The sequence below is a fragment of the Dreissena polymorpha genome, chromosome 8 (genome assembly GCF_020536995.1).
Source record: "Dreissena polymorpha isolate Duluth1 chromosome 8, UMN_Dpol_1.0, whole genome shotgun sequence".
Taxonomy (NCBI): Eukaryota; Metazoa; Mollusca; class Bivalvia; order Myida; family Dreissenidae; genus Dreissena; species Dreissena polymorpha.
Window position 1 is genome coordinate 33,690,836 of NC_068362.1, and position 23,216 is coordinate 33,714,051.

The 23,216-nt window shown below is 34.1% G+C and overlaps 1 protein-coding gene across 1 annotated transcript; it reads right to left on the reverse strand.

Annotated features, from left to right (window-relative positions):
- Positions 1–5,081: 5,081 nt before the first annotated feature.
- Positions 5,082–15,465, reverse strand: LOC127842057 (MDS1 and EVI1 complex locus protein EVI1-B-like). The gene is given in 6 exon segments (XM_052371387.1): positions 5,082–6,172; positions 6,174–7,393; positions 8,030–8,102; positions 8,334–8,397; positions 12,023–12,107; positions 15,320–15,465. Coding segments are annotated over 5 exon segments (2,151 nt in total). The 5' UTR covers positions 12,078–12,107; positions 15,320–15,465; the 3' UTR covers positions 5,082–5,433.
- Positions 15,466–23,216: the final 7,751 nt, after the last annotated feature.

Consider the following 23,216-nt stretch of genomic DNA (forward strand, 5'->3'; position numbering starts at 1 on the left):
AATAAAATCAAACTGTCTATATTTTAAAGATTACTCACTTATTTATTTATTTTTCAATTATACACGCTTTTTTGTTGTAACCATTCTACTATGTATAAATTTATAATGTGCTGTTAAAATGCACCATATTTACTTGGCATTTTCATTTTCCGACACACTATTACGTAAAATTATTATGGATAAAACACAAATTTAAAGGAAAGACCACACTTCTGTTATGTCATACTTTATCCACACATCCTTTGTAATACAGTTTTTTTCAAAACAAAACTGTCAACAGGGCAAACCAATGCGATAAAGAACATAACATATGAATGCCCTAGGGCAGTATATTATCCTGCTAATTCGTGTTGGTTTGGATTCGAAGGTGTGGGTAAGCATGACATAAATGCAAGGTTACCAACGCATGTTTTGCAAATTGTATAATTCCTCAATTAATGAACATTACAACTATCTGAATATCTATGTACATTAATTGTATAATAATACCACTTAAACTCTCTCATAACAAGCTATATGTGTACCTACCTCCTCATTTCAAACAGCACCGATTGGCAGTTTGTGTAATAATTTTAACCCATTTATGCCTAGTGGACTCTCCCATCCTTCTAAATTGGATCAATTTATTTCCAAAATTAGGGATGTCTTGTATATTTATTTCTATATTAGAATATTTCTTACATAAATTCCTTTAAGCAAACAGCGCAGACCCTGATGAGACGCCGCATCATGCGGCGTCTCATCTGGGTCTACGCTGTTTGCCAAGGCCCTTTTTCAGTTCAGTTTATAGACATGAGAAGTGTGAAGCTTGTTTCTCCCGTAAACATATGTTTTCTTCGTTAATTTTGTTGTTTATATCAACTTAGGGATGCAGATTAATATAATAATTGTAAACGTATTAAATAAATATATGATAAATAACTTTATACATATTCATTTAAACCATCGCATTAATATGTTTCATTGTTTTGAAGGTTGTTTCTGCAATATACACTCGTTCAGTTTCATTTATCAGCCTTCAAACGTTCTCTTTAAATTGTGGATTATATTTTCCTGTATTTGTTACTTTACGATAGACTAACAAATTCCTTGGTACGTAACATACTACTTGTGTTACAAAATTACCAACATATGAGTCGCGTTCTGAGAAAACAGGGCATAATGCATGTGCGTAAAGTGTCGTCGCAGATTAGCCTGTGCAGTCTGCACAGGCTAATCAAGGACGACAATTTCCGCCTTAATTGGATTTTTGCTAAGAAGAGACTATGTTTGAAAGAAAAATGTCATAAAAGCGGAAAGTGTCGTCCCTTATTAGCCTGTGCGAACTGCACAGGCTAACCTGGGACGACACTTAACGCACATGCATTAAGCCCAGATTTCTCAGAACGCTGCTCATATGTCTGCTATTTACATATGTGACAAATGAGGTTACGAACAATGTCTCTAGTTGCCACTCCAAAGATAAGTTTGATAAATCCTTTGAAGATTTAGTTTGCAAACATCATGTGAATCTTTAATCTATAACAGTTTCATACAATATTATCAACATGGTATTTAATCTAAAGTATTATTACTCATGTACTTTTCTTAAAACAGTATCATTTACCAAGCATGACAGTGAGGGGTAAACAGCATCGAACTGTTTTCAGATACGAACGTATATAATTTCGTGTCCCACCTACACACATTTCCTTGATTGCCTTTTCGAGTCAATGGTTTTCAATAAAGGTCACACTCCTTGCAGCGCGTGGTTTGGTGTATTGTCAATATTGTTCGGATACTCACAAAAGTCAAATCACACGTTGTTTGTAAATAAAAGAGTATTGAGTCATCGTCAGGAATTTTAAATACATTATTTTATATTATATTTAACTTTTATATAGTAAATGTTTGATTATTCGATGTTTCATGTCTTTCTCTTTGATCAGCCACGTGAAGCCGTCTTGCCCTCTTTGATAGTCACAGTCGAAATAAACAGTTTAAGCGTGACACATGTGTTCTCATGTTTGTGTTTCATGTCAAAATAAGTTTGCGAAGTACCTTCGAAAAGGAACACAAACTAAACATACATATGAGTCGTGCTCTGCGAAATAGAGGTTTAATGAATGTGCGTGAAGTGTCGTCCCATATTAGCGTATGCAGTCCGCACAAGATAATCAGGGACGACATTTTCTGCAATAAACTTGATTTTTGCTAAGAATAGACTTTATTGAAACGAAAAATATCACTAATACGGACTAGACTGCGGACTGCACAGGCTAATTTGGGACGACACTTTACGCACATTCATTAAAACCCCTTTTCACAGTGCACGGTCCATATTACTCGGTGACTAAATACGATCAACATTATTATTGCCTGCTTTCGTTTTGTACATAAACAAAGAGGCAAGAAGTATCTTATTAAGTGAATTAATATTGCAAATCTTGCTGTATTAATGCAACTGAAAAGATCTCACTAACCCAGATAAAGTCATATTGGGTTCAAGAGATTTGTAAATATAAAATACATGATGCAATGTGTGCAACAAAAGGGAATAAACTGATTAACCCTAGAGGAGAATAACTGTTAACCACGGACGAGTGATAATATAATTGAGCAATACGTTGAAAGAAGATAAATTGTCATTGGGATGATACCCTATTGTATCCCCAACAAAAGGCCGCTACACGACGTTGAAGCGAAATGGTTAATACAAGATCCTAATCAAATGATGGGCCTTTATGGTTTAATTGATGTCGCTTTGCGAGTATTTACGGAACAAAGGTAGTTACAGGGATTAGGTGACATTTATTTGACTGTATTGGAAGTTAAGGTGCTTGACACTAACGAATTGCCTCCTCTACCTAAACTGCAAGCTCTTTCCTCTGTTAACCAATAATATCACTAACTGTAAGAACGGGCTTTATTCTTTTGCTATTAAAATTACATCAGCCGTAATTATTACGTATTACAACTGTAACTTTTACTACTAACACTATTGCTGCTATTACGACTGCTATTACTACTACTATGATTTTAATTACTACTATGACTTTAACTACTTCTACTACTACTACTACTAATAGTACTACTACTACTACTACTACTACTACTACTACTACTACTACTACTACTACTACTACTACTACTACTACTACTACTACTACTACTACTACTACTACTACTACTACTACTACTACTACTACTACTACTACTACTACTACTACTACTACTACTACTACTACTACTACTACTACTACTACTACTACTACTACTACTACTACTACTACTACTACTACTACTACTACTACTACTACTACTACTACTACTACTACTACTACTACTACTACTACTACTACTACTACTACTACTACTACTACTACCACTACTACTACTAATACTACTACTACTACTACAACAACTACTGCTACTACTACTACTACTACTACTACTACTACTACTACTACTACTACTACTACTACTTCTACTACTACTACTGCTACTACTTCTACTACTACTACTACTTATAATAATAATAATAATAATAATAATAATAATAATAATAATAATAATTATTATTATTATTATTATTATTTATTTATTTTTTATTTTATTATTATTATTATTATTATTACTACTACTACTATTATCATTATTATACGACTACTTCTGCTTTACTATATTATAATATAATTATTATGATTATTTTCTTCTCCTTCTTCTTTCACTTATATGCATTATTATTATATGAAGTCGTAGAATAAGTAGAAGTATGAGTAGTATTAGTATTGTTACTATATATTATTATTGAATATCAGTCGTTTTTATTATCATGAATATTTTACCCGCCAATCAAGTGTGTTCTCTCATCTTGCTCGTTCTATGAACTCTTGACAGACATCTAAAAATGCATTGCCGTTTTAATTGAATTAATACGTGCAAATAATCACTGATCAAAGGAATAGTTTGCCTTTTTAATTTCCAGAGAACATTTCTAATAATCATATCTGTGCGTATCACTTTCTTCAGGGCATGTTGTTTAAGGGTTGACAGGTCAGACCGCCTTGGACCCGCTTATTGTCCAGTTACAAAAACGCCAAATGCAAATGAACCAACAACCCATCTGCACCCTTTTGTGTCATACCCCATCGCGACCCATTCACAAGCCTACATCTGTGAAGCGGTCTTTAAAGGGAGAAATTACAAAAAAGTATGTCTTGTTATTTATTCCCTTTTAATGCCGTTCTCGCTAATGATAAAACGATATCAGATACAGAGGGCGTCACCAACACAGAAGTGAGGACAAGCAAGCTGACCACAGGGAAATCGTTATTGATGTCCTTAATACTCCAGAAATCAAGAGTCCCTGGGTCAGCGTGATTTTTTACAAGCTGACCCATGAAATGAATACTGGCCCAAACATACCCCTAATATCCATAAATATGATTGTGTACATGGCAGTGAATAAACACGGTGTTGCACCTCTGATCTCATCACGATACATCAAGGGGGAGAGACAAAAGTGTTGCAGTGGACGCTGAAATGGCGACACATGTGATCCTTTAAAGCGAGGTGTCAATCCGGTTGGAAGTAATTTGTTCGGCTTTGTTAATAGAGAGTCTTATGAGACATGTTGACGGATCATTTACACGGAGGAAGTAACGCTAGCGTATATAGTAATTATTTTTGAAAGATTAAATAAATAATGATATTTTCGCAATTTTTAGATTTCATACAGATTATACATATGTTGCGTGGAGGACCTTACACGAATGTGTCAGTATGATTCTATAGAAGTGTTGGTTTTGTTCATCAAGACACTTTGTTCGTGTAATCACATAAAATATGCCCCAATAAACAAATTTGAATGTTTGCATAGCTAATGTTTAAGATTATTTTCTGGTTCAGATAATATTGTCCTTTTTACCGTATTTCGTATTGGTTTATCAGCGCAGACAATTATATCTAAAGTTTTGTTCTGAAGACAGGGTAAGTAAAATTGGTAATAACCATTAACGTCAACATCATCATATTTCTCATGTTTAATACACAAATAAAATCAATATATAATAGAATGAAATGTATTGACAGAACACAGGTATGTCATTGAAACGAACAATGTATAAATAACACACAATCATATAAGTCAAATCTAGCAAGAAGTATTGATACAAATGAGCACATAAGGCACATGTAGCCTATATAATAGTACACACATGATTATTTACAAGACAAATATTATTAGCACATGAGATTGAAAATAAATAAAAAATATAAAAAATAGTATTATATTGATTAAATGGAGACAAATATTTCCCTCAATAGTACGAAGATCATAGCATATTGCAAATCATTTCTTACCACTAACATTACAAAGAAAGGATGCACAAATTCAAACTTTTAAAATTATGTACACGATAAACCATAGTGTCAAATTGTTCTGTAACTAAATCAGGTTGAACACATAAGTTGTGAGGGCCCAGTGTAAGTTGGTACATTTAGACCTGCTAAACAGGTTGGTTGTGCAACTACGGTCGCATTGCATTTATTGTTCGATATAACAGTTCCATCATCATTAGCAGAGCATGTCCCATTCCTTTTAGAGTGTCGGAACAGTGTCCGTTCATCAACAAGTTCATCTGCAGAAGTCAAATTGTCGTACTCGTCATTTTCAGACACGTCAATTTCCTCGTCTTCGTCGTTCACTTCACTATCACATGTACCGTTACTTTCTTCAAACACGTCATCCATTTCGTAATCACTGTCAGTTTCGTGGGAAGGCGAGTCAATCACGTTCGGTCCGTCAGTTTCGTGTTTCTTCACATGACGGTCAAGGTTCGTTTGCTGACCAAAGCATCGATCACAGAGCGGACACCTGAACGGTTTCTCTTTGTTGTGAATGTTACGTACGTGCCTCTGAAGGTTGGAAGATATGGAGAATGATCTCTCGCAGTATTTACATTTGTACGGCTGCTCACCAGTGTGGGTTCGAAGATGTCTGGTCAGGTTTGCGCTGCGCGGAAATACCTTCCCACAGAACTTGCAGCTGTAGCGATCGCGCGGCTTGTGTATGAACTGAGATAACTGAAAATTATTGTAAGTCGAATCCGCTGAAGTTTCCCAGATGAGTGAACGGCGGCATTGGCGACATAGTTGTTCCCTGGGAAAGGTGCATGGAATATGGATTGATGAATGGGATAGAATAGTTGGAATTGAAGTACTGGATACCTGGGAATGTTGACAGTTTGGTCGACTCCGATATCATTCTTTCTAGTGAACTAGTCTCAGTACTGAAAGCGGGGTGATACTGCGGAACAACTGCCGGGCGAGTTGGAATAGGTGAAATGATTTTTGTAGGTTTAGTCGCCTTTGGGGACACGGGTATTGTCTTGGCAACAGGAGAAACCTTATTTCCTGATGACAGTTTTTGGTTGTGATAAAGCCTCTGCACAATGTCTTCCTGTTCGTCGTCAGGTCTTGCCCGTCTCAAGTCCAACGGCTGGTCACTCGTGTTTTTTGGTTTGACTGGCTCTTGTATCATAGAACATTCTTCCCTTTCAGCCATTTTGCTGATTGTGGATGATTTAGGTGGAGGTGTAAATGCATGCCCGTCTGTCTTGTCGCTATCAAAACTATTTAATCGTCTCTTTTCATCGTAGTCAGTGTCACCATCGGAGCTATGGTTTAATTCGGATTCCCCATCGCTTCCGCTCTTGTCATGAATTGTTTTCAGCTTCTTCCGAACATGATTATCCTCCTCAGCCTTTCGCAAATCGCTCATATAGCTGAGCATCGAACTGCCGCTGGAGTGAATAGAAAGAGGCGCAGCCATATACGGAGAAGGTAGATACTTGTAGTTGCCCATTTGGCTGGAGAACGGAATGCCGACACCGCCGCTGTTGATCTGAGGATATGGATATCCGGTGCGATTGCCAGTCAGTCTCAAGTATAAGGAATGGTCGAATGAAGGTAATGACCTTGATGTCTGAAAGCCGAACCCTGAAGCCATGGACTGTTTCATATCTGCGCCCATGTTCATCGTTAGTCCATTACGGAGGGCACCTTCGCAGAAGCGTTTGTGTTTGCTCAATGACGTGATAGTCGAAAAGGCTTGTCCGCAGTCGGAACATTTGATTTGCTGCCTGCAGTCAGCATGCATACGTTTATGACGACATAGATTGGAGAATTGAGTATAGGCCTTCAAGCATACTTCGCATTGGAATGGCTTCACACTGGAGTGAATATGCTGGTGTTGCTTCAAGCCGGATGATGTTGCGAACGTCTTGCCGCATTCTGGACAAGCATGGCTTCTCGCGCCCATATGCTGCGACCTTATATGACGTTGAAGATTAGACGGATCAGTGAACACTTTTTCACAATGTTCGCATGCGAATCGCCGGCTGTTCTCCGCCTGTGAATGATAAAATATTAAATCAGGCTAAAACATTTGAGACAGTTATCATTTATAACAATTATTTTGGATTTTGGGATCTTTGCTCATTTACTTCTATGTAATTAATATTCGTGATTGGTTTCTTTTTATATTAAAGGACTGGTGTCAGAAAAAGGCCAAGAGTTAACGGACGGGACATGTAATGGAGGATAAAGTGTCTGACTTCACATTAGGGTCGGTAATCACCGTGAAAATTAGAGTCTTTTAAAAGACAGATTGCTACATGAAAGGCCACAGAAATCAATTAGTACCGTAACATCTAGTGGACCGATGAAATATTATATTTTTTCAAAATGTTTCATTTGACATTTCGATGTTTAAAGAAACTACTTTAACATTAAAAATCGATTTTATTAGTTGACTAAATATTAAAACACAAAACCATTTATACATACATCAGAGAAAATAGAATCGTTTGATGTCTTTGTCCTACTTTGCACATGAATAATGCTGATAGTTTTCGATTGAAAAAGAAATTGACCAATTCATGATCATTTATCTTAACACGTAATACTTTGTGAAAAGAACACTTAATGGGCGTCGAATTAGATGTTCGAAAGTCAAGCTGTGTTGAAAATTTCGTATTCACTCTACCTTTCTCGCGCTGTCGTCCGACTTCCATCCACTGTTGCTGCCAAGGTGTCGTTTTGGACTGACGCCATCAATGCTAAAATGCAAATGTATATTCAAGAAAGCTATTCAAAAGTTATTGAGTAATTACTTGGCAGTAAATGAAAAGTCGACGCCTTTCAAAAGACATACCTTCACGTTTTTTTTATTATTTAACTGTACAAAAGCTACCAAAGATTTACCGAATATTGGACTCATATATATAAATTAGAAATTACATTTCTTTTAGTTATTTATTTTAGTTTTTTAGCTACGTCATTAAAGTTACCTTTGTGACTTATCTGTGCTGTCATGTTCGTGGAGTTCGGTCTCGTCACTGGATTGTTTCGCATCTTAAATAAGAATATAAACAATTTTTTTATGGCAATGACATTATTTTTATTACTTATATTTCAATTACTTATCTTTTATGTATTTATTTATGTATTTATTTATGTATTTATTTATGTATTTATTTATGTATTTATTTATGTAATTATTTATGTATTTATTTATGAATTTATTTATGTATTTATGGATTAATATATTTATTTAAATATTTATGTATTTACATAGTAAGTAAGTTACTTAGTTGGTTAGTTGTTTTCTTCGTTATGAAGTTAGATAGTTAGTTGGTTAATTAGTTGGTTTATTTATTTTCTTTATATTTGTGTTTGTGTAAGTGAAGTTCAATAGTATAGGTTTGCCTTCTAACTGAACGACTGACTGATGACACGACTTGCTGTTAATGGAATGAATGCCGTTATGAATGGTATGCAAAGCAAATTATGTAAAACTTGTTAATTATATAATATATCAGAAACGATAATACATTAATAAACCCCAATGAAAAATTATTAAAACATATTTAAAAATAAAATGCAATAATTGTGTTTTTTAATTTAAAATTTTAATTTCATTTTTCAATAATACGCAATAAATGTAACCATAATTAATTTCCTATCACAATACTACAAACATTATTATACCTGCAGTTGTCAAATATATTGGATTTAACAGCTTACTATGAGAATGGAATCCCTAATCGTAGAAAAATCAAAAGGCAATTACAGATGCCCCTATGACGATTCTTTGGTGTTGCGTAAGGAAGACAAATGGGAACTGGGTCGGGGTCGTTTTCAAAGAATGAAAGGGCTTATTATAGACAAACGTCATTCATGTTATCGGCGACAATTTCAACCATTGTCATCAACGCCTTTGAACCATCGACAGTACGAGAGTCTGAAACAGGGTGTTATTTTTCGCATCATGTATTCCGAAAACCCTTGAGCAAAAAAGTGGCCTTCTTTGTGATTGAAAATTACTGAGAAATTCAACAAATAATTTTGCATCAACAAAGTATTTTCTAAACAGGTCCGTATCTATGGCATGATTGAAAACATTGCTTGTGGCCCATCGATGTGATGTTGTTCCTTATCAACGCAGATATTCAGGAACCGTCAAAGAAACAAAGCATATTTAACACGAAAGGTTAATGTCATTATAATACGAAAATAAAGACTCCTTTACAATTTGCGTCGAATACAGTTGCGATGGCGTCAAAAACTGCGATAGGACAACGGCGATGTCCCAACAAAGACAATGAAAGCAAAGGTGAAACACTGCCATATCAGAATCGCAATGATGCTTGCAGCGGCCGGATTGAAAACGAAAACAATCGCGCTGAGTTAACTATGGATGCTGCTCATTATTAAAATGTTATGCCATCAACCTTTTTATGTCCTCAGCAGATGTTCATGGATAGTGCCGTGTTACGAGGTATTGTCCTGTCATTTTAACAGCCTGAGACTCTGTCACCCGTGTCTCATTTAGTGTACGTTATATCAGTTAAAACACTCGTCTCCGTAAGCCGTTGTCATCTGCCTGGCTAGTGTTTCGTGAACAACTGTTATGGACGCATCTTGTCTTTCATTGAGCAGAAAACGGTAGGCACTTGGTTTCATTTTGTATTAATCGCACTAGCGTAATCATTGTCGGGATCGCTATAGGTTGTCATGAGTTCATCAGATAATCGCCCCGCTTTTCTCACCGGTTTCTTACAATGCTTCCGTAAAATAGGACAGTTTCCTTAAGTGATTTATTTAAATGTTAATGAAATATCTGTTTCCTCAACAATGCAACAATGCATAGTCTAAAATGCATTCACCTTTGCAAGTGCGTTCTATCTAGGGGTGCACAATGATTATAAGACCCCACGCATGCTGCATCCCATTTAATGGAAATGAACTAATATTTGAACATAAGAAACTCTAATAAATACGCCTTCTTTGCCGTCATCAAAGTGTCGATGCGAACGCATGCGTAGCGTTTCCCGGACAACTGCCTGCGTTTCTACACGGATTACAGGCTTATTCGCAATCCGTATCATTGACAATGAGGTGTATTATAAACATGATTCGTAGTTTTGCTTCATCAATATTAAACATCTCAATGATCATCGATCCGATTTCATGCATCTATTGTGAAATAGTTCACATGTTTGGTATTCACAAATTACGATTTCAAGGAATGACATACCGAAATATAAATTATGTTAATTCTTCACGGGTATGTACTCTGATACGTATGGGTGGGTGGGGAAATCGCTTGCTCTCTGTCAAGTCTCACCCGCTGTCAAATGGTCCTTAGAAGAAGCAGTGCGTACAAACATCTTCAATACATTTTGCTTTTATCTGGTCCTTTTTAGTTTCGCTGTGAGAAAGGTTAAATCAGGTCTGAGGTTGATTAAGGACACTTTATTGTTGTCATTCGTGTGCTATTTTGCTCTGCACCGAATACCCTTATTGGTTCGACCCTTGAAAGTTATTGAGACTTAATTGTGTCAGGGAAAAACGATATTTTTATTGAATGAAGGAATAACTCGATTGAGGAATTTAACTCTAATTGCAGTGCTAAAAGACTGTATGTGCTACAATGTTTTAAACGTAAATATTCAGTTAAAGACTGATGCGAGTTGCGATATAAATTAAATTTATTTACTTGATTATAAAAATTTGACAGCGACGTAAAATAAATTTGAAATTATTAAAAGCGGTGAAATTTTTATATTGTATATCTTGTCTTAATCTTCTTTGGGCCCTTACAATTAAAACAACCTTTTCAAAATACAATATTTGAAGGGGGTATTTTAAAAGTGACACTAATATGTAATGGGTTATATTCAATTGCTAATAGAAAAGAACTCCCGAGTAATTTCAGATTATCTGTGCCGATTGTGTCGTTCTCAATGAGACCTTGTCAGTGAAGATAAGTGACACTTGAATTAAGAATTAAGATGTATCTTTAATTCTAGTAGATGAAAATCACAGGTATTGCAATTGCGGATATGTGTAAAATAGTGTCAGTACTCTGAATAGAGACATCCATGTTTGCTACCAAATTTTGCTTCGTCAGTGTCCTTTAGCACTGTTAAGTCATTTGCAGATAAAACAATATGAATTAAACATAAACACACACAAAATAAGTTTGACTTGTATTGTTGTTATTTTGTATTTTTATTTGATATTTCTATTAATTATTTTTTTTTTATTATTAATATTACTATTATTATTATTATTATTATTATTATTATCGTCATATTTATTATTATTATTATTATATTTTATTTTATTATTATTATAATTATATTATTATTATTACTATTATTATTATTATTACTATTATTATTATTATTATTATTATTATTATTATTGTTATTATTATTATTATTATTATTATTATTATTATTATTATAATGAGTATTATCATCATTATTGTATGTTATTAATAGTGTTATTATATATATATCATTATTCTCACTATTATTATTTGTATTAGTAGTACTATTATCATCATTATTATTTATTACATTGTTAAGTTGATGCTACATTATTATGACATTGTTGCCATTGTAGCATTGTACTCAAACAACAACTACTTTCCTAGAGCAATTATAATGGCGACATTTTCATAATTTACCATGCATGTCCATTTGCATTTCATTTCCCGTTTCTTCCGTATCGAGCAGCAGCATCTCCGACAATGTCTCTTAACGTGGCGATTTCTGAAAATAAAGAAGAATATGTAATTACCACTACTAACTTCCCAACGAAGATATATGTGGAATGATTTAACAATGAGATTGCATGCTTTCAATGGTTCTTATTTTGGTTCAGTATATTCTATATAAACTTTATTAGATGCGTTTTGTTTTATTGTGGCAAAGAGTTCTGAAAACAGTGCACAATTAAGATGATCAACATTAAATAATATTAATTGATAAATCTTGTGTGAGAACATACAGATTAGAAGCCCTTTACCATAAAAACCAATCTACGACGAATGAGCTGTAATTAAAGAATTTAAAATAGACACATTTTCGCTAAATTATACAAATATCAGATTAGGGGCTCGGACACGCCATGTCACCTCCCCCCCCAACAAGAGGAGCCAGTCATCATGGCAAAGCGCGTGGATAAGACACCCAAAACGGTTGCTGTGACCACCGATGCAAATCCGAATTGCTCTTCCTTACCACCTCCTTATGATACAGCCCGACCATAAGGCTTTGATCTAACATCATTTAGATAATTTTATAGAGTAAACAAGTTTGTCGCGTTACAAGACGGCCATGTCATTATTACTCCGCTTTGTTGAACGTTAGTCATTCTCCAGTTGAGGAATGTTGATTGCTAATTGCCTATCATTGTGTAAATGTGTAGACATCTTCAACATCTTTCACATCAACTCAGAAAGGTAAACGCTTTATTAGTGGCTACTGTATCGCGTTTTATTTGATTTTAAATGCAACAAAATAGGTCCTTACTGGAAGAAAATTACTTATAACTACTGGAATTATGATTTACCAATACAAAATCGTCTCAATTTACAAAGTTTTACAAAATAATGTTTAAAACAAATAATATTTTGTGATTACACAAATAACATTCTCATGACAATATCGATCCTAAATCGTCTTTAATTGAAAAAATAGGACATGAATTTGCAAAAGACGTAAAAGGATATTAAGTTATTTTTGTGGAAATGTTAACCTATTTATGCCTAGCGTCCTGAAAAAAGGACATTGCAAACAGCGTAGACCCAGATGAGACGCCGCATAATGCGGCGTCTCATCTGGGTCTGCGCTATTTGCTTAAGGAATTTCTTTATGTATATTCTAAATATAGAAATACATATACTTGACATCCCTAATTTTGGAAATAAATTGATCCAATTTAGAAGGATGGGCGAGTCAACTAGGCATAAATGGGTTATGAACCCTCGGCATAAATAGTCACACTATGCTTACTAGTTTAGAAAGAAGGGTGTTATTCCATGGGAACATATTTGAGTTAGTATATATTATTTTATTGTTTATATTGAACGAATAATTGTAAAAGTTTGTGTTGCTAACAAGTATTATTTGGCACGGGAAGGAAAACAAACATCATTTATGTTTTTGTTTTTTTTTATATTCGCTCTGATAAAATTAACATTGATATTAAACATGGCCAAAAATAATTTAAAAAGTATATACTCTTGACAATATGGTACACTCAATATTTTAAAGACTACTACTGTGCAAAGATATTTTTTTAATGTTCACAGATTTTTGTTAAATAAATTAATGAACGTTAGACCACATTAAGCGAAGACGTGCGTGTGTCATTCGGTAGATCGTGAGAAGGATATTTGAAACATAATGTCACAACATCCCGCTATCTGACGCCGACTGTAGAGTGAATAGTTGGTTAAAGTAGTTTAAGTAGTTAAACATATCGCATCTGGTTTGATATTACATTCAATCATCATGACTGATTTTATGTCTAATGTTTGCATTCTGAAGTAACGATGCGTCTGGCACGGGGTCGTAAAAAATATAAAAAGATATAAAGCTTCTTAGCCTATCTCTTGCTTAATAGTTTTTTTTAAAGTTGCTGAACACGATGACAGTTATCGTTCAAACGAGCTTCTAAAAAACAGCAAAGGGAAAGTTAAATTCCTCGCATGAAAAGATCGAGATGTATGTGTTCAGATCTGTCTCTGAACGGTCTTAAGTAAAAGCAATTAGATAAATGCAGTTGCATATTGTGTTTGATCCACCCCCTTTGTGGTACGAAAGGATCTAAATTGATTTGTTATCTGCTTTTAAGTGTATGTTTACATTTACTTGATGGGCTGCACAGAAGAAAATCCGCCTTGACAAAAACATTAGGCAAACATAATTCGGTATTATGAAATGATACCTTACTGCATTTTTGTTTGCAGTTCATATAAATATTGATTCATCTTGATTTAGGCCGGTTATATATTTTTATATATCATGTAACGCATTAAACATTATTAAAACGAAATCAGTTGATACTCGTACGCCAATCGTAATGAATGGTCGTTAATATTTATTATGTATCAATCTTATACTATATGACACACATTAATTTAATTGTAATTACATAAGTTTTATGTTCAATCAATGTCATGTTTATGAAATTCTATACTGTTTATATTGTTATAATATTGTGTAAGACTACCCGTCGTATATTTGATACATTTTATATAATTCATGTTTGCTTTATTTAAAATGTAGATGATAATTTAACAATCACATTTTCTTAATATTTACGGTTCATACAAACTTAATAATTTAACATAAGGAGTTACTACATATCCATTAACGAAATAACGTGTTTTTTAATCGAGTTCATATTTTTTCGAATCGTCGAAAGTTATCATTTTCAACACAAAATTCAATCAAACAGTTGTATGTTTATCTATTGGCATTAGCTCACATGTTTGCCTCCTAATAGGCATATGTAATGTAAATACGGGCATGCCTTTAACATCGAATCAGGCAAATAATTAACTTACATTCATTATTATGATCAAAGCTTAATTAATGCAGACTTGGTTTAATTCAATTTGTAATTCCGATACATAAGAATGTACGTGTGTGGCAATACATTACGGTTAGTAATGTGTGATGAAGCAGACACTATTTTCACGTCATGTTCCAAAACATGATTCGTCGATGCCATACTGTTATAATAATTAATATAGTTCGGACTATTATAAGTACATTCAATTTTAAATACAAATAAATATACTAAATTTTCGCTAATTAATTATCTAATGATATGATATAATATTGATTTTGCTGATTACATTACAACCATATTTTAAGGTGAACACGTGTATAAGAAATCGCATTTTATACAACAATCATACTGCAACTCTACTTCAAAACATATGCAGTGAATAATCGTTAACATAACTCACCTTAATTCGTTTATCAAAACTTGTCAGGTTTATCTGCAAATAAACTGTGTTTATGTCTATGTCACGTTACAAAAAACTAAAAACATTAATCCGATGTCACTGATTTAAAATGTTATTATTAATCTCGTCAAAAGCTCAGATTGTAATGAGTCGAAATGAATAAGGTGTTGCAAATTATAATCGATTGAGACTACTAGTTTATTCAAAAGGACAAAATTGATATTTCAAAACGCGCCGGGTCCAATCAATAACTCACTACCGCGTTTAACTCCACCTTCGTGCCGGACCCACCCACCAATCGGGTGCTTATAGCGAGAGGCTGGGACAAGCAAACGGGTAGATTGGTACGACAATTGTTGGATTTAAATGACTAATAACTGAAAATATGTTTTCATGCGAGTGTACTGCGCTATGTTGTATTTGTAGTGGTTGTTTTATAAACCGTCATGGCATGTTATAATTCTTATTCAAATTCACATCATGGTTATATAGATTAAGTCGTATCAAAATGTTAAACGATGCTGTCGAATTCTTCTACCGAAATTCGAAGCAGAACCCCGTAAAAATATTCAAATACTGTGTATGAGCGTCACTTAAACTAGTTTTTATAGTAACTATGTTATTATCTAATTTTTGTTTTAATGTTTACTGCTCAAAGACTTAACGGAACACCAACAGTATATAAGTAATATCAACAAAACACTAATTCAATGAAGCATCATCTGCTGTGAGCGATTCGTGACAGAATAATCAATTTCTGAAGGAAGTAGAATTGATTTTTTAGTATAAAAAAACGAACAGTGAACATAAATCACGAACGTGACTCTGCACGTTGAGTAGAGGACAGGTGACCATCATTTCAAATGTCTTCTTTAACTAAATTGTAATTAAAAAAAAAAATTATGTGTTCGTTCAATACTTTATATATACATTTATTCCAATTGTCGTTTTGTAAACGATGATTTTAACATAAATAAGGAAGATTATGTTGATTCTCGTAAGGAAATATTTGATTAAAAACAAATGAGGCAATCGTAAGATATGGTAAGAATGTATACCCGTATTTTAATCTGATTTTACAAACAGGCTTTTCTTAAATTAACGTAAAATATAGCATGAATGGTTGTCTTTTTAAAGAAAATTAGATATGTTTTACAACTAAGACTCAATTGTATAATATCTGTAACTGTAATTGTAATACAGTAAAAGCAGATGGTATGTTTTGTATTTATTCAAATGCACAATCGAAGTTGAAAGATATTACATTTTAAAAGATTGGTTTTGTTATCTCAATATTATAGTGTTTACTGAAAGTTTACGACAACGTAAACAATTAAATATCATTACAAATATCAATATGTCAACCCCAAAGTTCGTCGATAACGAGAATTAAATCTTCCGTGCGCTAATCTATCGCACCGCCGAATGACAGACCCTACAATGGAATGAGTAAAATGGCAAATTTGTTAACTGTCATACAGTCAATGAATAACAAATGAACGATTCAGTATCGCAAAAAACCAAGGTCCCGAGGTACACCCTTGTTTAACACCTAGGTTCTTCATTAGCGCTATCGCTTAGATCTGACACCATGACATTTTGAATATAGAGAATGCCTTCAATTCGATTATCTTCCTTAATCTTAAAAAGGAAGATCAACAAAGTAAATCAAAATTATCATTACTCGTAGAGCAGATTTGCTTTTTTCAGTGGTGAATCAAATGCTTTGTTGAAGTCTGTTACAAGTCCGAATGAGCAGAACAATTTGCTAGGGGTATAGAACAGTGGCATGCAAGCGCTGTCAATGGTGAACGTATTGCTAAATGATTTGACTTAAGGTTACGAACTACTTTAACCACCCAGTTTGTGGAGCGAAATATTTGATATGTCAATGTTCATTCTATAATTGTTTTAGTCAATTAACTGTGGTTTCTGACACTGAATTAACACATAATTCTACTAACTAAGCTCGATTGTTGCATGCTGAAAAATGTGGCTTATTGTCCACACATTAGCAAGTGTTATAATTCGCAATTATTTATCATCTGGGGATAATCGCACAATGCACTTGAGTTGACGTGAGCGGAACACAAACAGCTTTGTCCATCTGTACATGGCCAATGAATCGAACGTAGATTAAAAAGGAACGACACGAGAACTAACTGTTACTTTCCACTTGCATGCAAACAAGACTGGGTGACTAAGAGAGGAAGAATTTAAAATTAAAGAGAGATAAAATACAGTTAACGAGATGCCAAGGCTTGGACAGGTGTCATGCGAGCAAGAGCCCTCAGTAATTAAAACCCGTTCTACACGCAAGCATAAACTATGCGTTTAAAACACGAATGCTATTGCTTAAACAAGGAAATTCTAGTGTCTGTCGTTATGAAATAAGTTAATAATTTACTAGTTGTTAAACAATGAATACATTAAGTTTTCATTAATTATTATTTATTGGACTTTTCGTGAAAATTTACATACATTGGTTTTACCTAATATTCAATTAACGTTACAGTCAATTAAGTTACGAGGTTCCACATATAATTGGAATGATTGTTCTTGATTTAAAAACAACAACACTAAAACTCAGCCCAATGCGGCCGTAAGTATAGCGATGCGATTCAGTGACAATTATTTATTTAAAAGAATATATTGATAAAAATCATTTTCAGACTCGTGATCACACGCATTCCTATGTGGATACGGGGAGCTACTTTCGCTGACCCTTGACAAATAAACTTCTCCGAGCAATTAAAGGTCCTGGCATGACTGCCGGCCATGGGGCTTCATAAGTTTTATGGGGTCTTATAATTATGTCTTGTTCACAGTATATGTGTTGTGTGTAATTAGAGTTTTTAGCCAACTTGTAAACGTAAAACTACGGATTGCCATTTACTTCATCAATTTTAAATACTTGTTTTTAGTATTGAGTTTTTTTGTATTGTTTGTGTATTTGTTAATTAATTTCAAGTGATATAACGTGGTTTTTATATATACACCTGATATATATCGCATGACTCTCCCTGTCAGTGTTCCAAAAATAACTTTTACTATTTCGTACTTTTGTTAAACAAAATCAGCAAAGGAAGTACAGGGGCATAATATATGATGTGCATAGTCGTACATCTCACAACTACATGTATTTGCACTTATAATAATACAAGACCACACTAATAGTAATGTTAACAATATGTTACTATGTCAAAAAGCTGGTTGAAGATAATCATGCTATGTAAAATTAAGAACAAGACATGGCCAAGACAATTGCACTGTAGATATATACCCTATACATTTTAGTATATACACACGAATGTAAATCAAAATAAAAATGAACAAAAATGTCTCCAAAACAGACGATTGACATTGAAATATATATATATATATTTATGGTATTCCATAAATAAAGAAGAACATGAACAAGATTATTGGTAGCATCATTCCTCGGGCCAAATAGACTAAATACAATGCGATACAATTTCGACTTATTTAGAGACTTCATTACCTTCATATTTACTTAATGAAAAGATACCAAACGACATTTTAAATTACAATAGTAATATTTCTCGAGAAGTTGTAAATAAGGTACAATTTTACCCAAGTCTTGATAAAATACAACCACAAAAGCAATAGTAATATACAGAAAGAACTTACATTTTTAATAGGTGCCCATGTATTACAATTACTTGTTCTTATGATTCTTTGTTTGTTAATGTTAAAACGCTTTGGTAAGAATACACATATTGATTTAACGTTACCGCACGCTTTTAATAGAAATCTAATAAATTCACGGAAGCTGAGTGTTGTAGAACATGAACTATTAGTTTAGCATAGGTTTAATACAAAAGTAAGCATGATCTCCATTGATGTTTCTGTTCCTAGTACGCCTATTCATTAGAATTACAGAAATGTACAACTTAAGAGTGTGCTCTTCTAAGAAATAAACAGTGTACTACAACTGAGAGGCAATCGTCCACCACTGACAGGCAATCGTGAGCGCGTTGTGCAATGATAGTTATGATCGACGTGAGCTCCTCCTGAAGAATCGTCATTATAATTTGTACTGCGTGTATGTATGGGTCATATAAAATACTTTTTTCAGTATATTCTTATATAATTGCATTGCATTCTAATTTTAACATACAATCAGGAAAATTATACAAAGTAATGATCAGTTCTATATTGAAGGTAATTAATATTCACATAACTTCAATTTAATCCGATATTTAAATAAGTTTATAAATTAAGAAGTCTACAAATATACATAAAGTTTAAATGTACCTTCAGTACCTGCTGTATGTTTGCATTTTCTAATTATAGAAAAGTTGCGCTATTCGATTGGCGTTAATGCTGGCGCTGCATAAATTGTTCCATGAGATCTAATTCAAAAGTGAGATTTGTCTGCTTCTTCCGAAAACTTTGCTTCGCATCAACATAAACTATTCTGGACATCATTACAGTGGACACGAGAACAGTGCATTGTAAATACTGTACTTTGCGTGAATACAGTATGAAACGAGTTGTAACATTTTGTTCTTAGTACAAGGTCAATTGTAAAAAAAAAGATACTTGAAAACATTTATTTGCAAAAAGATTTTATCTCGTATATACATGCTGTGTTCGTAATGAACACAGATTATTTAAGAGTGTGCACTTCCAAGCTATGGAAATTGTTCGATGCCGTGAATACGCTTGATGTTCAAGCACTTATAAGTGATAACTACTCGTCAACAATTGATACCTTCAACTACTAACATCTTATTGTATGAATTTATTATTTGTTATGGATAGATACCCACACCAAACGTTGCAAATCGCGTTCCCACAGGGTATTGATAATATACGTGGTGAATACAATAAAAAGATACATCAAGTCAACTGTAACAAATTTACATACATAAACTATGAGTAAGGGCTTACATCTTTTTGGATTATATGTACAGAATGTTGAGCTGCTCGATGGCGTTTATTCGTGCGTAGCATACAGCATGTAACATACGCAGTTATCATATTTTGAATCAAGGATATTAACGTATTATTCATACAAACGCATTTAGTTCGGTATTTTGTAATGATGCATGACATTGACATTTCATTGCAGTAAAGATGATGAAAACTATAGGATAATAACGTTCATGATGGGTTCAAATAGTGGCTTTTGTTTCGTTTTCGTTGGTTTATTTCGCTTGTTTTACTTTTGAAAATAAGTCGTGTGTATTATATGTTCGAAATAAATTTTACAATAATACATTAGATAAAAAAATGTTGTTCTGTTGTTTAGTATTGTGTTTACTTTTGAACAAAGGTATATTCGTACAGTGCCAATTTGTTAAAATGTTACTAATACTTCAATGGTTGGATAATCGTCCTTCATGTTGATTCCAATGTGAAAGCAGAAATTCTCTAGTTCACATAGACGTTTTGTAAGTCGACACAGGATGTCTCATCACGTTACCTATCACCATCCATATCCTACAAACAGCACACTATCCCTACACTGTCATATTATAGATCTCCAAAACGTAGGAGGTAGGCGGTAGTACAATAACGTATCACCTTGCATGAGAATACAATATTGCTTATTGTTCTTCTTCAGTTTATGTCACACCATTTGAATCTCCCTTTATCGGGTATGTTTCTAACCAGCGTCCTTTGCACCGGTCACTGACAAACCAATTTGCAGTTTTCAGAAGGTCAACGAGCGAATGATACGTGTGGGAGATACTAGCAATTGTCAGTCATCGCCGTTGCGTCAACACATTAGACAAGAAGCAAACAGATTGCTCACTGTAGTACGCCCATGGTTGCATGTCCTAAATTGCATCGTCATCTTTTGTTTGGATAACTCCTAGTATGAGGACGACCAATGACTGTCCGAATAAACATAGACAGTTTATTGTATGACGGAACATTACATTTAAACTTGTGTTCGGTTAATGTTATGTTGTTGTTGTTGTTTTTTTCAAATATATTGCGGTCATAATTTGCACGTTGAAATCAAACAAGTATTTATATGTTCTGACTTCATATTTTGCATTACTTCCTAAACTTTCTTCAGAATATCCGAATTTAATTTGGGTCAGTTTGTCTATTCGGACCAAAAATCTTATTATTCCGCTTACAAAAGATACCGATAAACGGACAAAATAACAACATAATATTAACAACACTTTTTCCCGCTCGATTTTATTACTTATATAACATACGTACTTTTTCATCTCATCTTTAACAAGCCGGTATTACCAAAGGATATACAGGTGAGGCCAGACCTGCACAACTTATGTGTAGTAACTTTGGGTATCCGAGTGTACGTGTCAAAGATACAAAAGGTAATTTTAATATTATGTATAGTATATGGATGTTTGTACTTGTTTTCGGGTGTGTTATTTGTTTCATGAGGATCATCCATAGTTATGTTATTGCTAGAATTCGTGTTCATTCAGGTTTCGTATTTATGTATCCAATACTTTTATATGCAGCAAATCCATGTCAATACTTGTAACATTCGACAGAACAAACCATTTGATGCATATGTGCACTGCAATTATCTTGTATAACAAATGTTCACGTCGTTTGTTTTGATCTACTTTATTTGGTTTCTTTTATCAAGAAACAACTAAATGTGCGAAAGCATTAGCGTTATGCCAACAAGTTACTTCATTTGTCGTTACAATCGTAAAGCCTTTAAAATGCGATGCGTATACATCTGCTCCTATTACATGTTAACACCTCGGTAACCTTTAGATATCACATCGCATAATGCATTATGATTGTCAGTTACCATAGTAATAGAAGTGGGACTCTTTTATACGGCGCCGTCGTGAAGGCTAGACATCGGTTACTATCGCTAAGTGAAACCACAAAATTGTCTACTATACATGGTATCTTCGTCTGAGTTTCACTTCTCCTCTCTGCATTCTGTAGAAATTGGAACCTCAGATGCCACGCATACTTGAAACTGATGCGTGTGCATGGCGCCACACAACATGACATGCAATCTTCACGTGAAATGCCAGTCACTGTTATGTAGGTCATGCAATGCCCCAAATAAGTTCCCGTTTCGGGGCGATCAGTTGGTGTCCATTTTAGACAGCAAAGTCATCATATATTGCAAACTGCATAAAGTACTAGTATTCAAGACAACGGGTTTTGTCTTTATCCTAGCATTAAAATATGTTATCTATGTGTGATGAAACAGTATGCATTATATTAGAAATGGGCAATCTGATCAACCCGTGGGATAACCCCCATTCTATCTTGTCGGAGAAGACCACTATGCAAGAAATGCTCTTTGGTAGTCTTTAGAACCTTTCAGTTCACGCCAACCTATGCAAAGAGCCGGTGTGTCCATCTGATTTATCGACAAGATAAAGAACAAGAAGAACTTCCATTATAACATCGCTCTTGCTAGGAGTAGATCCTTGGCTTAGTGGTAACACACATATGCCAAGACCAACAGTCACCAAATAATTATTGGATTTGGAAGAATGAAGAAAATACTTAGAAACACATTACGGAATGACGAACTTTAAGACCCAAGGTCGTCTCTGTCGTCTCCCCCATATCTCCACTGTGACTCAACTACCAACTCTCCTAAGGCGATAGCCATATTGAAAATTCTCAATTCAGTCGATAAAACCCTACCTCACACACTTTCCGTTTGTTTTTTTTTTTGCTAATCACCATCGATTTTAAGGTTATATGAAACAGAACTCAAATGTGTTTGAGTGATGGCCAATAAGAAATGATCAATCTAAACAGATGTATAAAATGCATTTCGGCTGAAATTAAAAAGATATCCGTCTATATTCTTCTGTATACCTGTATGAATCTGAGTAGAAAGCCTTCGTCACTTACCGGCCATCATCAAATCATCACGTGCCACATGTACTCTCTGCTG